This window comes from Ctenocephalides felis, unplaced genomic scaffold (assembly GCF_003426905.1).
Source record: "Ctenocephalides felis isolate EL2017-DRISC unplaced genomic scaffold, ASM342690v1 CF-g0.4_SCAFFOLD_03573, whole genome shotgun sequence".
Taxonomy (NCBI): Eukaryota; Metazoa; Arthropoda; class Insecta; order Siphonaptera; family Pulicidae; genus Ctenocephalides; species Ctenocephalides felis.
This window is the reverse complement of record NW_020539727.1, coordinates 11,255,126-11,272,896: the sequence shown is the minus strand read 5'-3', so window position 1 is coordinate 11,272,896 and position 17,771 is coordinate 11,255,126. Positions and strand designations below refer to the sequence as shown.

Sequence of the window (17,771 nt, the reverse complement as noted above, 5' to 3'; positions counted from 1 at the left end):
ACTTTGTAATTTTTTCAACATAGAACATAAGACAAGACAAACAGACTTGTTAAATTTTTATTTTATTATTGGGTGGTACTCGAAAACATTTTATATATATATATACTAGCTGACCCGGTAAATTGCATGATTTTAATCATGTATGCATTACTTATAAGTATCTAAAGTATGAAATTAGTAACAAATCTATCATCAAATCTATCAAAATATGAGATACATTATATACATATATATATATATATATATATATATATATATATATATATATATATATATAAATTAACAAGGTCTAGTAATCGGGCATATTATTAATAAAAAATATGAATTTCTTTCAAAAATCTATGTTACATCCACACGTTTCGGTTATAATCCTAGCCCTCATTCAGGGAAAACTAAAAATAAAATTAGAACAAAAACAATTGAGTGAAAAGAAAAACAAATATAAAAATAGTACTTACAATTAGTTATTCGTAGTGTTAAATTAGGGGATTTTAATAATCTATGGTATAAGGAAATGATAATGCAAACTATATAAACATTAAATTTGTCATTGAACAATATTTCACAAAATACTAACTTAAAAAGATCCCAAATAGATAGTTTGTAATATATGTGTTGTGCGTAAAGTGGTAGAAGTCATAATAGAAAAAATTGTTTTTTTAATATCTTACACATGTGTGGAACGAATTGCGAATCCTTTGCGCGACATTTTTATTGTTTTATGAGAAATTTGGAAATGCTATCTAAATAAAAGAGATTTGTGTGGCACAGCGTATTAAGTACATTCCGTTTATTTATTGTCTTATTGTTATAAATAGTCAAAAAAGATCCTTCTTTAATCCTTGGTTTAAATAAATTTTGTTCGAATTTTAGTACAGCGGGGTTAGAAAAGTCTGTATTGTGTTTTAAAGTATTAATGTGGTCCGCAAGCATAGTTTTGAATTGTCCGGGATTTTTTGAATTATTTTTGTGTTTTTGTAAACATTTAATTAAGTTCTGGCTTGTTAATTATTAAAATAATAAGAAATTATTATATAATTTAATACGAATGTAAAATATGAGTTAAACCTAATTTTTTTGAGGTAGTTATTAGTGCTAATGCACAATATTCCCAAGAAAAAAAATCTCATTTGCAAGGTATGCACTTGAATTATTTTTCTTGAATAAATAAAATTTGAAAACATCAAATCAACTTAAAATATCATAAATCATGCAAGAAATTTGAAAATATTAGGAATGGGTACATATTATATATATATATATATATATATATATATATATATATATATACATATAATATGAAAAGTGAGCATAGTGTTTTGATCGGCGCACCGCAACAGACGAAAATGAAAAGTCGACCACGCCTGGGACACCGCCCGCTAATATCCCTATATTACCGATAAATATAAGCAAAATATGCATTCCATTTTTTATTTGAGGCTACCGTTTTAAACATTCAGACAGCAAAAGCGCTTCAAGTGCTCCGGATCAGATAAAAGTGTCATACGTAGAGGAAAAATAATAAAACATTGAGAAAACTCTCGTGTTGCTATGTCATGTGATCCGTGCTCGTTTTTCTCAGTGGATCCAACACGAAGGAAACGATTGTCGTGGATTATGTAGAGTGCGGGGATCGCAGCTTTGAAATACCTATCTAGTATTAATATTTAATTCGTTTACAACTGTATTTTTTATATTTCAATTGTATTTTTTATAATATTTTTGATGAGCGAATCATTTAAAAGACTTGTCTGCACCAAAAATTAATCAGCACGTCTTCTCATCAATAGGAATCGAATGTTTTTGAAATTATTCAAATTTGTTAATTCGTGCGCCCGAAATCGTGAACGAAAAATTGTATCCAAACATTCATACATACACACATATATACATCCATTTTTTCTAAGGTCTGCCAAAATATTCAGAAACCTTTGAAACGTGAAAATATGTAAAAAAAATATTTTCGATTTTTTGCGAGTACTATAAATAAATAAATCAACAATGTTTAAAAGTTATACAATAGTATTCTAATTATTTTTATTATTCTCATTACGTTGATATAGCATATATTAAATAATTACGTTGATATAGCATATATTAAACTGTAATTATGAGAAAAATTATAGAGTTTAGAGAAGATGTTTTACATTTTAATGTGGAAATAGAAAAATAGTGGAGCGTAGAAATTGTTTTTTTGCCGACTCGTTTTGTTTATTTAGGTAGGGTTTATTAATTTTATAAACATTGCTTCGTTAATAATTCGCAAATTAATGTTTTTTTTAATTCTTGTTTTTCGTGTTATATCTAAATCTATAACATCTACAATGGCATGAATTATGATAACTAAAGTAAGTTACCAATTGTTTGAGTTTTAATTTTTCAGTATTTCTTGCAAATATTACACCAATGATAACATGCATTTATTTTGGTTTTTAGATCATACCTATCATTTATTATTTCTACTCCAAATTTTCCCTTTTGGTTAATAATGTTTCAGATGCAGGTGACGAGAAATTAACATTAAAATCTTTCATAAAAGTCATGCATTCATCTATGACTAAATAAACAAGTTCTTTTCCAGTTATGTCTTGCGAAAAGAGTTTGTGAACTCTTTTCGCAAGTAGTGGTAATAAAGATTTTGTAGTAAATAATTTAAGATCTCTGGTTATTGGTGAATGTGGTGGGAATATAAAAGGTAATTAGAGTCAATTTCTTTGGATTATTTCTGCTATTTTGCTCTACAGCTCCAATTCCTTTTATTTTAAAATAGTTAAACAAGGGTTATCAGAGTAAGGAGCTTTTAGGTCCAAGTGTGAAATATATTAACAATAGGACATTTAATTATCAGATTGTGATAGATAGCAACAGAAACATTACGAATTTTTTTGTTATGTTGACCTCTTACGATAAACAAAATTTGGAAGGAGAACAACAGATTCATTTCTTTTCTAGTTAGTTAGGTAACTGGTATTTATTAGGTAAATCGATGGCAATTAAATATTTTTCTTTATTCTGGTGACAGATCAAAAAGCATTTATAATTTTTTCTCCTTTTGTAGACCTTTTTTTTTAATGATCAAAGTTAATTGATAAATGCTCGACTGTTCTTTTGGTAAATCAAATAAATTAATCATTCTTCAAAAGACTGATTGAAGTATTCAGACGTTTAACTCAAATTTTTGCAAGTTGAATTAGAAATTTAAACTCACAAATAATTGTTGAAGACTGTAAAATGAAAGTTTCATATAAAATAATACTCCGATTCATTTTATATAAAGAAAATTTTGAAAAAGAAGTAAATGAATTTTATTATTATACACAAATAATGTATACTATAATTACAACTATAGTATAACTTTATTATAAAAGCTATAAATTAGTCTTTATATAAAATAATTTGTTTCATAAGAAGAAAATTTGATCAAAATCCAAATAAAAATAAATTTTTTTGCATTGATAATACGAAGGTACTGTAATTAAAACTAAATTATAACTTCATAAATTATATAATATATTGTGAAATAATTTTATATTTAGTATTTTGAATTTTTTATATTTAGAACATTTGAATTTGATTTGACGTTTTATAATTAAATAATGCATGGATAAAAATGTGATAGGAAATGCGCTATCCACCTTCCGCTCACATAGTCCATGCCCCATATTTCTTTCTCACAATTTGATATTATGGAGTCAGTCAGCGCTACGAAGGCAGCCATGTTGCCGCGTCTTGTGTCTGTGTTTTGTCTCAAATTGAATTAATGTTTAATTTATATGTTGATAAGAGGAATCTCCTTCGCCGCAATGAAGGATTCAAGTGATCTATCAAATTAATCACAAATGGTGACTCATTGACTTAAAATTGTGTGTTTTATCCATAAAAATTCTCATCGCCCTATATTATAAGCATGCAATACATATACACACGGCCGAGGTGAATGTACCTGAAATCGAAAATGATGATTTCATGATTTTTTGCCGAAAATTCGAGAATTTTAGCATCAAGATCGGTAGATTGAAGATGTAATAGTGGTGTGATGAAGTGAATTTTAAGTGAAGAATCGAGTTTGTTATAAAATTTTAGGTGTTTTTATTTTGGTTACACATACATATACATACATAATAGGCGGTGCATTACTAGCGCGAGACGATACGGACGGGTCTATTTTACTTCTGTACTAAGGGGAGGACCGATTTTGTTTTAATATTAAATTTATAAAAGGAAATAAATAATAAAAAGTGTATAAGTTGAAGAAAAACATGATTTATGACAGATAAATTATAAATTCAAAACTGTCATGGATGTTAGCGAGTTCACGAGCTGTCAGAACAAAGGGATAATTGAAACAGTGGTCGGTAACATTAACACAAAAGTTTTTATTAACACGCAGAGGTGAGATTTGATCAAAATTTTACGACTTAAATACAAATTTAAATTTCGCGCGTTTCACATTTGATGCTGCAAAGTTCATGTTGGCACCACCTTTGCGATGACTTTGTAGTCACGCATTATGGTTTGTTTACCTCTGCAGAAAAAAACACTTGTTCCATTGGAAATAATATTTTAACATCAAAACCACACAATCTGGAATCAAGCTGATAAAAGGATTTTAAACAACAATATTAAAAGGCGTCTTTTTAATTCTTCAACAATTGGATTGTCAATAGATAAAATGTATGTGCGTCGTTGAAAGAAACAACAGTGAACCAAGATATAATTGTCATGTCGTCTTATTTATAAATACATAAGTGCATTTGTGATATTTAAAGGTATCTAAAAATATATTTGTTTTTAAACGCGACGCAAAAGGACAATGCTTTTGTTCAAAGCGACCTATTTGAAAATGGCGTATATTTTAGGTAAAACCGCTGACGGATACTCTTGATAATATTCAGTAGTGAAAAATAACCCGTATAAGGAACATATATTGTACTGTGTGTAATAAAATTAGTGACCTAGTGACGATTGGTGTTAGTCAGCTGGTTCTAATTAGCGAAAAGCATTCACGATTTTATGTTTTTAAAATGCATTTTTAATATTTTAATTTTGAGGCATGGCTTTGCCGAGTGCACCAGTGGCCTAAGAGGCATTAGTGAAATTAGTTTTCTATTCTTATTAGTTATGGTACAGTCCAGACTTAGTTGAGTTTATATCCTTTATGTCCTGGTCATTTAAAATTAAAAGGCATGCAGGTTCTGTAGGATTTTAAATGGTGGTTTTTAAAGTTGAGGATAGTTATCGTTAAGATGCCTCAGCAGCGGTCGGAGGCGACGGCCGCGGCCAGCAAAAGACGAGCAGAGACACAATTGACATCGATCAGTGCAACTGTTGGATGGGAGAAACAGCATGACAAACGTAAGTCTTTTCTTAATAGGCAATCGAATATTTTTGGCCATTTTCATTTTTGCATACCTGTTGAAATAAATGACAGAAACTATTAACTTCTCATAATAGTCCAGTCATTATAGTAAGTTCACCTAGGAATTCGAGATACCCAGCTGTAAGTCTGTAAATACTTGTATGTTGACACTTAAAAGTTGTCTCAAAACCTACACACCCTACCATATGTTGAGATATTTGAGACAACTTTTAAATGTCAACATAAGTATTTACAGACTTATAGCTGGGTATCTAGAATTCCAAGATTCTTTCGTTTCAAATTTTTACGTTTCAAAGGTTGCTGAACATTCTGACATACCTCAGAAAAAATGGATGTGTGTGTGCGGATACAAATTTTTGTCGGCGATTTTGCGAACGCGGATCAACCGATATGAATAATAATAAATTCAAAAAAAACAACGATTCATACTGATAAGGAGACGTGCTGATTAGTTTCTGGCAAAGGCAGGTCTAGCCGTTTCGGAGATACAGGGAAAAAAGTTTGATCTCTTTTTATTCTTCATTATTTATAAAAATATGCAACTTTGTAATACTTAATAGCCACCCTGATCGAAAAACATGCAGACTTCTTCTGAACTTCCAAAAGTGTCTGAGAGAGATATAATAAGTCTGTAAATACTTGTATATTGACACGAAACGAATTAAAAGAACAATAAATAATGAATTTACAAAAGAATATTTGTAATTAAAAAAATCCAAATCAATATAAGACAATGCTTTCGGAACATATCATTAGTTTAAACCACACTTTTCATACCAAGAATTCTATTATTTTACATAAGGAAAGTATAGGAATATAAATCTATTTCTTATCTCTTCACAATTATCTTTGTTTAATTAACCTCAAATTTTTCAGTTCAAATTTTGCAAAAATAATGGTATTAACACCTTATCGTATGTAGGTTTTGAGACAACTTTCAGGTGTCAATATACAGACTTACAGCTGGGCATCTCGAATTCCAAGATTCTTATCTAATTTAAGCTTAAATGACTGGATTATATTATATATTCCAGAAGCACTGATTTTTTAAAATATTAGTTTTGTCTTTACTTAGGTAGTTGAATATTTTCAGCCTTTTCAGTTTATATATACTTGTTCAAATAAATAAAAGAAACGACAGTATGTTCAGTATTTGAAAACCTTTCTTATCAAATATTTAAGTAGCACCGATTTTTTTTAACTTCCTGTAGGGTAAGTTATAGTATTCACAAAAAAATCGAAAATGAAATCTTTTATATATCTACGTTTCAATGGTTTCTGAACATTCGGGCATACCCTAGAAAAAATGGAAGTATATGTGTGTATGAAAACATAATCACGATGACCAATCACAATCGACCTATATAGAAATAACGAATCATTGGCACTCGACCCGGCCGTAACGCTTCTTCCGTTGCATTTGCACAGATTTACCCCCTAGTCGCGCCTAAAGAAGTTTTACTTCAATAAATTCAAGAAACGACGTTAGATTTAGTATTTGAAAACCTTCCTCATCAAATATTCAAGTAGCACCCATTTTTTAAAAAAAATATTAGTTTTATTTAGTTTAGGTAGTCGAAAATTCAGCCTTATTCATTTTTACATACCTGTTGAAATAAATAAGAAGAAACGACATTAGATTTTTTACTGGAAAACCTTCTTTATTACATACCTGTTTAAATAAATAAATGAAACGACCTTTGGAAACCTTTGAAAAGTATGCAGATCATTTTCTTTTTAAAAAATATTATACAGGGTGTCCCAGAACTCAACATGAATTGGGGTGACAGAGTTAATTGTAACCACGTGAAGCGAAATTAGAAAAAAAAATCTATGCTGTTTGAAAATTATGAGTATTTTGTAAAACCTAGATCTTTGGCCAAACTGTAACAATTTTTCCCGTTATTGTGGTTAATTTTCATTATTTTCCTTCATTTAAACATTGGAATTGTGAACCTAAATAACATTTCTAGGAACCGAGTCAAAAATAATGATTAAATTATTATAATTAAACTAACAAAGTACAGTTTCCAAAATGTGTCGTCTTTGAAAGGAAGATTTTTTCTTACATTTTTTATAAAAAGTATACCAACTGAATGGGATTTTTTTTGCTTACATTCAATCCTGACTTGCTTGACGTTGAATTCTGGGACACCCTGTATATGTTATCAACTGTCCTTCTCTAATTTCTTAATTCACAATTATAAGTTGTTAATATTAATATGATGGTACACCCCATTCTGAATCAACGTTGAGTTCTGGGGCACCCTGTATATATTTTCAACCGTCCTTCTCAAATTTTGTAAATTACAATTTAAAATTTTTATGAAACACATAATTTTTATTTTTATTTCTGCGCAGAGAAAATTGTTAACTGAAAATAAATACATATTTATGTGGGATGTAATCAGATATTCCATTTCTCACTAAAGAAAATGCCAGTCTTATTTAGTATCATCTTTCCATCGCATATTTCATATAAAGTAGTAAATCAATAAATTAAATAGTTTTGCAGGATATGACCTTTTCTTTTATAGTACTTCTTAGAAAATTGTTTTGAGTCATCATCGCTGGAAAAAATCTGTTTTAAATGTGAACACAGCATCGTGGTACTTTACTCTTTGGAATTGAATAAAATGGTTATGGATGATATATCTTTATATATAAATTTAGAAATGAATTATCGTTTTACTTCGTATATCAAAAATTAATGAAATAATCAAAAGCGCGGTAATTATATATCAAAATTTTGAAACTGTAAATGTGCTAATTCATATAAATAGAATCAGTTTCAGATTAGGTTGGTTCTTGCAAAGACTATTAATATTATCCAGGAGCATTTATATGTGACGTGCTTTGCAGTGGATAAACTATTCATATGTTATTTGTTAGCTGCCCTTTTCACTTGCATACCAATATGCAATCAATTAGTTATTTTCATACTAGACATATTTTTTATGGCAAAACAACGTTTGCCGGGTCAGCTAGTATATATATATATATATTCTAAAAATGTTAATTTACAACCAATCGTCGAATTAAAAGAACAATAAATAATAAATTTACAAAAGAATATTTGTAATCCAACAAATCCAAAACAATATAAGACCATGTTTTCCGAACATATGATTTGTTTAAACCATACTTTTAATACCAAGGCTCCTATTATATTACATACGGAAAAAAACAGTGATATATATATATATATATATATATATATATATATATATACACGAGTATATATATATATATATATATATATCAATTTCAAGGAAAATGATTTTTTTTTGAAAACACATGGTTTTCCAATGGCTATAAAAGATATTCTTAATGTGCGCATTTTTGATGCTTATCAAATCGTACTCTGTCCTTTATAATACGCGCAGTTTAATTATAATGTGATCTGTGATATTTTTGGCGTTATAGAAATAACTAGCTGTAAGTGGAATTCTGTCTTAAGGCAATTAAGGCATCGTGCCTTAAGGTAAATTGCTGGAACTTCCCGTACCAAAAATTATTATTTTTTTAAAAACGATTAACATTTTTGAAAAAAATTTACTTCGAAAAAATAAGATTTTTGACAAACAATTAGACAAAAAATTACTTTTTTTTGAAAAAAAAAATTTTTTTTTAATTTTTTTTTTTTTTTGAAAAAAAAAATGTTTTCTTTATTTTGACATATTTTGAAAGATCTAAACTTTTTTTCAAAGCAATCATACTGCTTTAACTGCATAAAGACGAAATATCAAACCGCGCCGCGTCGACGTCTAACGCGTAAACATTGGTACGGAACCCATAGGAATGTAAACCAAAATTATACTTATTGTTAAAATCTCTATAAAATATCTGATAATTTGATGTGCATATGTCTAATGATCATTTTTGACCGCCAAATGGCTTTTTTTTTTTACTTTTTTCATTAGATCTCCGAAACCGCAAGACCTGCCTTTATGAAAATTTGATCGGTTCTTTACCTTGTCAATACAAGTAAAATGTTTTTTGAACTATTAAAATCGGACGCTCCGTTCTCTTAAAAACTGAGTTACCGTTTTCGGCACTTTTTGGCCCGTATCTTCGGAACGGCTAGACCTGACTTCGCCAAAAACTAATCAGCACGTCTCCTTATCAATACGAATCGAATGTTTTTTGAATTATTCAAATCGGTTGATCGGTATTCCCGAAATCGTCGACGAAAATTTGTATCCGCACATACATACACACACATACATACACACACACACATACATCCATTTTTTCTAAGGTATGCCAAAATATTCAGAAACCTTTGAAACGTCGAGAAATGCAAAAAATTTCATTTTCGATTTTTTTGCGATTACTATAACTTACCCTACGGGAAGTTAATAATATAAATATAGAAACACGTATTGAAATAATTTTAGAGGCACATTTACGTATAAGTTAGCTCTGTTATTTTACTACACTTTTATAAAAAAATGATTTAAGTCTATTGGTTTTATTTGTATTGACTTGCAAATTTAGGATACTTCTAATATTTAATTCTGTACTGTTCAAGACAAACAGTTAACTTAGATGTAGATTTAATTAAATTTATTAGAAAAAAAATAGTTTATTCGACACAGATAAATATTTAAAATACCTATTACAAAATTGTTCAAAATTCATTCATGAATGAAATAATTAATATGAATCCAGAACGTCGTAAAAGTCGTTGATAATTGTTATCAACGTGACGCAGATCATGGGAAAATTTTCTTATCTCTGTTTCAAACAATTTTATTTATAATGAATGAAAGGGAATTTCTAAAATACACTCCGAAGTAAATTTTAAATTTAAATTACGCATTTGAACACATAAATAAAAATTAATATTTTTTGTCTCGCTTTCTAGAGCATTTAATTAATCATCTACCTTATTTTTATATCTTTTTACATAGTATACATTAAAATTTTATCATATTTATTTTTCACCTACATGCAACATTTTTGTTTCCTGATTCTAGTCTATTCAACTTATTTCAACTTTTATTTTTTAATAAATTTTATTTTTTTAATATTATTTTATTAATATCCTAGATCACCTACTTTTTTAATATACCACTTTTATACTATATATAGATTTTCATTAAGCAAATTTTCTTCTATTTTATTTTATGAGTATATTGAGTCCACAATTATTTATTAATACATAATTTTTCAATTCATATCAATATTAATAAAATTTATTAATATAATATTCCTGAATTTGTAATATTTCATCCACATTTGTTAAAAATATGCCTCGTACCATTTTTTTTAATTTCCAATAAAAATTATAATAAGTCTTGAATTAAACATTCAGTAATTAATAAGTGAATAGTTTTACCAATAGTGAGTATTTTCACCAAAATACAAAAAGACAAAAAGAGTGCGCGTAAGGTTCAAGATTGAAGTAAAACCTTTTTGCTATTGTGCGAGATGGCATTTAAATAAAAATAAATACATAATAAAACAATTTTGAATAATGTTTATTAGTAACATTGTAACACTCGTGATGCACACATTTTATTAGTGTCAACCATTATACACATTTATTTAATGATAAATTATAAATTATATATTTATAGTAGCATTAAAAATGTGTATAATATTTAAAAACATAATGTAATTAAAGTCATACTTCAAATGTGACATGATCGGTTTGTCATTGTAATTAGCATTATAGTAATGAACCTTCATTAGAGAAATGAAGTAATTGCTGATTGATAAATTCTATAATATTCGTTTACACAGTGGATTATGTTGAACAACGTCTAAACAAATATCGTTTTCGCAACTTCACTCATCATATAATTGTGTGAATTTTCATTTTATTATATCGGCCATGAAGGTGGCAATCGTCATGGCATTGAGCTTTTACACCGGATGGTTGTAGAAGGGGTTAGCAATACTAGTCTGGGATGCATAAAGGCATTTCCTTCACTATACAAAAAAACACCCTGTAGAAGGAATGGCGGATTTGTATCGGCATGATTTTTCTCACTAAAACTAAAGTCTGCGTAACAATATATGTAATAAATATATCTTCTTCAATTAGAACTTAGTGTAATAAAAACTTGCAACAAATACATAAATTATACCAACGAATCAGTGTTTCATACAGTCCACAGCTACAAAGGTTAAATTATTACTTCTGCCAATTTTGCTGTAATTTTTCAATGTCAGCAGCAAATTACTAAGAAATATTTTTCCTATTTTTTTTAAATATAAGAAACTCACTATTCCAAATAATCAGATACACCTGTCGCCATGATATCGTGCATCGTAATTATATCTTATCTTTGACCCACATAATAGGTCTCTATCAGCATATGGTTCAATATTCAAATATTGTTGACCATATTAGGCTAGAAAATAAAAAAAAAAGGTCAATACAATTTTAGAATTCATTCTAAACAAATAAAAACTTACTTGGATATGAAACTGCTTTTGATAAAATGTATATAGGGGGTTCGTAGCACTAAGATCACGTTTTATACACCCTGTAGAGATATCAGTTTTTGTATTAATTCGTTTATTTATTTTCAACCAATAATTGTTTCAATTACAATTTAAATCATTTATTCCTATAGATTTGTTTACAAAATGATTTTTTTCTATTTGTGTATTCAATGTCGGAAGTTACATTCAACATCAATGTAATGATTAACAAAAATAACAAAAATGATTAGCGGAATGTTTTGATTGTTTATTTAATTTTTGTCAAGTCATCGTGAAATGATAAACATTGCTGATTTTTATCAAATCTTAGGTAATCCATCCATTCACAATATCAATGTTTATAAAATATGTATGTACTTTGGATAAACAAATTAGATGTAGATTATATTATGTCTGTGTTCAAAGTCGATTTTTTGCATTTTAATTTGTACTTGTGTAATATTTTTTTTATGTAATATCGAAATAACTTCTTGTTAATTATTCTAAATTTTTAATTACAATCTATTTTTGATGACCTTCAGTAATTGTTTTCTTTTAACAGATGACTGTTTAGATGGCAACTCAATGATTATCCTTTTTAGTTAACATGGTTGCATAGTTTTTGAAGTAAAACTTCTTTAGGTGCGACTAGGGAGTAAATCTGTACAAATGCAACGGAAATAGCGTTACGCCCGAACAGTTTCTCATTCGCTCTCGATGAAATCATTTGTATACGCGTCGATTGTGATTAGTCGTCGCGTATGTGAAATAGAGGTCTGTCGTTATATGCGTACCGGAGTCAACGTTGTATGCGTACCGATATCAACAAGGAAATCGGCATAGATTAATAAACATTTTAAAGTTACATCGTAGTACAAATCTTGATTTAATGCAAAATGCCTGAATCAGAAGAATATTTTACCCTGTTCCTTGAAAATAATAAAACAAATTAAACATTTGGGCCGTGCAGTAAACGTAAGTTTATTGATTAGAAATTTGTTCTATATTATTCGTAGTTTCTATAGATCTTTGAAGTTATTAAAATGGAAAATATTTTTTAGGCAAGACAGATATTACAGCTGTTCAAAGAATGAGATTATATCGTCAGCAAAAAAGTAAAAAAATACAATCAGTCAATGAATGTATGTTAATTTTAATCACATGAAGTTCTTCAAACACAATTATTACATGACGAATAAAGTTGCGAAAACAAAATTTGTTTAGGCGTTGTTTAACATAATCCGCTGTGTGAACAAATATTATAGAATTTAGGGGGCGTCCATTAATCACGTGAGCTAGTTTTTAAGGATTTTTGGACCCCCCCTCCCCCTTGGTGATACGTGGTGATATTCAAAATTACCCCCCCTCCCCCACCAAACATCACGTGTATTTTTAGTTAAGTGAAAAAACTAAAATTTTTGATTATTTTTTAAAAATGTTAGATTTTTTTTAAAAAAATCAGTTAAAAAATAAATACACGTGATATCTTACCATACCCCCCCTCCCCCACGTGATATTTCGTGATTTTTCGTCAAACCCCCCCTCCCCCTAAAAACCTCACGTGATTAATGGACGCCCCCTTATTAATCTGCAATTATTTCATTTCCCTAATGAAGGTCCAAGTCTTAAATGCTAATTACAATGACAAACCGATCATGTCATATTTGAAGTATGACTTTAATTACATTATTGTTTAACTTACGCACACTTTTTTGTATTATGTAAATACTGTAAAATTATGTATTTACTTTTTATATTGTTTTTTATACATCTTTCGATCATTGATCTCTGCCCTAAGAATCATGATTCTGCTAACACCTACCTTATTTTTATCAAAAAGTAAATGGTTAGTGCCCTCTCTCCTAGTTATAATAATAAAAAAAAAACTTAATGTATGTTGTTTCTCTGTGCTCCTATGAGTGAGTTTATGGCGGGTACCGAAATTCCACGTCGCGAGGCCGTTGACATTTCGTCAAGCTGTTTTTTCTTTATCGTTTCCTCTTTTTGATATATCCAGAATAGACAGGGAGCTGGGAGGTAACAGAAGTTTAACTAGTTTAATAAACCAGACCCGTGAAATAGGCCTACTGGGGAAACCACTTAAAAAAAACGAGCTAAGCACATTACCTCGAAGGTGGCGTTTAAATAGAATTTTCAAAGTGATATATCTTTAAAATGTGGCTCTGAGCAAAAAAAGTATTGATGCATTTTTTGTAGATCATTTTATGATTCACAATATTGTCTGAGGTAATTATGCGATAAAACTGACCATTTAGCTAAAAATTGCAAAAGGGTCATTTTTTTTACCTTTTTTAGCTCGCGTCGGATCGATGAGGACTTTTTAGATCTCATTTATAATTGTATTTTAAACAATTTTGGCAAGTTACAGCCCATTATGAATCATAGTAACCTTAAATGCGTAAATTGACCTTGTAAAAAATACAAGCAGTCAATGAATGTATGTTAATTTTAATTACATGAAGTTCTTCAAACACAATTATTACATGATAAGTGGAGTTAAGAAAATAATGTTTGTTTAGACGTTATTTAATATAATCCACTGTGTGAACGAATATTATGGAATTTATTAATCAGCAATTACTTCATTTCTCTAATAAAGATTCAAGTCCTAAATGCTAATTACAATGACAAACCGATCATGTCATATTTGAAGTATGACTTTGATTACATTATTGTTTGTAAATATTATACATATTTTTAATGTAATCATAAATATATAATTTATAATTTATCATTATATAAATGTGTATAATAATGAGTTAACGACACTAATAAATGTGTGCATCACGAGTGTTACCATATTACTAGTAAACATTATTCAAAATTGTTATATGATGTATTTATTTTTACTTAAATGCCATCTTGTACAGTAGCAAATAAGTTTTACTTCAATCGCGTGTGAACCTTACACGCACTCTTTTTTTTTTTGAAGAAATGCAAAAACTATTTTTAAAATAAACAGTACAAATACTATATAAATTCCTAAATCTTAAATCCATAAGTCCTTGCCTTAAGATAAAATGCCAACTAAAACTACTAATTAATCACGTGATCGATTTTTTAAGGAATTTTAGATCCCCTTCTCCCCTTTTAAGGCGCGTTCAGGCGTTTTACACATATACTGCAACGTCACTCGTATGTTATGAAGCTGAGTCATAACTGACCTGTTATCTGAGATCGTTTTTATGACATTTGTGCGGTTTCTAGATTAGGTTTTCTATCTGACAACCTGAGAAAAACGCCTGGCTGCACAGCAACCACATGGCTTTTGTCAATATTTAGTATGAAAAGTTTTTCATAACATAGCCTTGCATAACATTGGTCTCTTATGGGCAGAATCGGTCCATAAATTATATATTCAACTTAAGTAGTTTTTGGAAACGTATACAATAAAAATTTAACATATTAATCACAGTTAACTGGGTAATTTGATCATGCTATTAATAACTTTATATATTTTTTTTTGAATATTTGTTCAAATATTGTCAGTCAAACAAATTTTCTGATGTGAGAGGTCACATTAAATATTTTTCCAAATAGTTCGCAATTATCGTAACTAAATGGTATATTTTTGTCTGTTATACTTTTTTCTTGCATTGGTGAAAATGTTATATATGAACTAGTCAAGGTTTTGATCCCGACCTCGGACAGCTCGATATCAAGCAGTATGATATCAAATTTCCACTCGAGCTCAGATATAATCTCAAGTGATAATCAAGTTTCGTGAAATTTCCGAAGAATTTTTTTATTATTGTTTTTTTGGTCACCGGCCCTTCGTCTAATTCGTCATTCCTGTATTGTGTTAATAAACTCTCATAACCCATTCGTGTTAGATGTTTTTGCTAAACTGACGAGTTTTATATAAATTACCTCATTATTGGACGCAGTTACTTTTTTTATTACTTACTTAATTATATTCAATTAATTATATATATATATTTTTTTAGAAAAAAAACTACCGTACGAGGTGTCAAATTTTGAAATTTTCGAATTTTTATTAGAATGGATATGTTTTTACATTAAAAATGGTTGAAAATATATTTATTACAGAATGTTCATAACATTACTGAACTTAATAACTGAATTTACGAATAAAAACTTGGTATCAGTGGTCACAGTAATAATATATTATAGAAGCAATAATAATCTAGTTTCTGGAAAATATTCATTAAGATTATAAAATAATTAAAGTACAGTTCTTATATTAAAATTCACATAGTGATATGTTATTGTTCCTTTTTTCATTAAACATTTATTACTAATAATTTATTATTGTTATTGATTCCTGAATATGTAAGTAACTAAAATTTTCCTAAACCAATTGCGCGTAATTGTTGCAAAATCGTCGACAATGTTTATATTAGATTCAGCTTCTGAAATTTGAAATATGGAGATCAAATATTTCTTTTCTATATGTTATTATAATAATTGCAAATATCAATGTAAACACTAGTATGAAATTATTCCGCGAATGTTTTGTTTTGAAAATGAACATAAACTTACATTCGTGATTGCGCGCTGGTCACACCAGGTGAAATATCTATATTGAATTAGAAAGAAGAATAATATAATACAATTATTACATATTTTCTATTTTTGCTGCATTTTTTTCTAATATTATTATTAAATGTATTATGATTAAATGGTTTTATAAATTCTTTTTGGATTTTATCTTACCTTAATATTCCACCTTTTTTCTAATAAGTAATTTATTTTCAATATATCAACATGACATGATCGGTTTGTCATTGTAATTAGCGTTCAGAAATGAACCTTCATTAGAGAAATGAAGTAATTGCTGATTAATAAATTCTATAATATTCGTTCACATAGTAGATTATGTTAAACAACGCCTAAACAAATATTGCTTTTGCAACTGCACTCATCATGTTATAATTGTGTTTGAAAAACTTCATGTGATTAAAATTAACATACATTCATTTACTGCTTGTATTTCTTTTTTACTTTTTCGCTGGCTATTTAATCTCATTCTTTGAACAGCTGTAATATCTGTCTTGTCTAAAAAATATTTTCCATTTTAATAACTTCAAAGATTTATAGAAACTACGAATAATATAGAAATAATTTCTAATCTATGAACTTACGTTTAGTACACGTCACAAATGTTTAATTTGTTTTATTATTTTCTAGGAACAGGGTAAAATATTCTTCTGATTAAGGCATTTTTCATTAAATCAAGATTTGTCACCATACGTCCCGGTTTGGCCAGGACTACTTTGTCCCACTTTTTTTTTTTTTTTGAAAGCATTATTTGTCCCGGATTTCCAATTACTAGATAATAAAATTACAACAATCCATCAAATATTTGATAATGATATATACAACGAGTATGCTTATATGAAACAATACGTTATGAAGGAGAAAATTGCCGAATGCAAAATTCCAAAAACCGATGAAAATAGCCCTCACAATAATAATTTTGTACTTTTATTTTCAAATTTACAAAATTTACCAAAAATGATTAAAACGACCTTTTTGAACACCTTGTACACGTGCTAATTTTTACTAAAGCTAATTATGAAAAAAAAGATATAATAGGATAATGAAGTCTTACTAAGAGTTATGCTGATCAAAATAAAACATAGTCAAAAAAAAAACAGTATTTAAGATATTCGTTAGCTAAAGTCTCGGTTCTGTCTTTGAAAGATATGGTCACCTTACTATTCACAAACACGACGACTAATCACAATGGACCCGTATAGAAATGATTTCATCGAGAGCGAATGATGCACAGTTCGGGCGTAACGGACTTCCGTTGCATTTGTACGAAAGAAGTTTTACTTCAATAATTCAACTCCGCAAGAAGTTATTACTAATGGAATTTGCTTCCTTCTGGCTATGTACTCCTAAAAACAACTTGCTTAGATAAGTTACTACACGCGTGTTTCGTTAAAAATACTCGCGATTTAAA

The 17,771-nt window shown here is 28.6% G+C and overlaps 1 protein-coding gene across 1 annotated transcript in view; it reads left to right on the top strand.

Annotated features, from left to right (window-relative positions):
• Positions 1–3,736: 3,736 nt before the first annotated feature.
• LOC113389043 (dual specificity tyrosine-phosphorylation-regulated kinase 1B) overlaps positions 3,737–17,771 on the top strand; it is a gene marked incomplete in the record, with an annotated part of 62,068 nt that continues 48,033 nt past the window's right edge. The window contains 1 exon segment of the mRNA XM_026626092.1: positions 3,737–5,355. Coding sequence (XP_026481877.1) covers positions 5,247–5,355 — 109 coding nt within the window.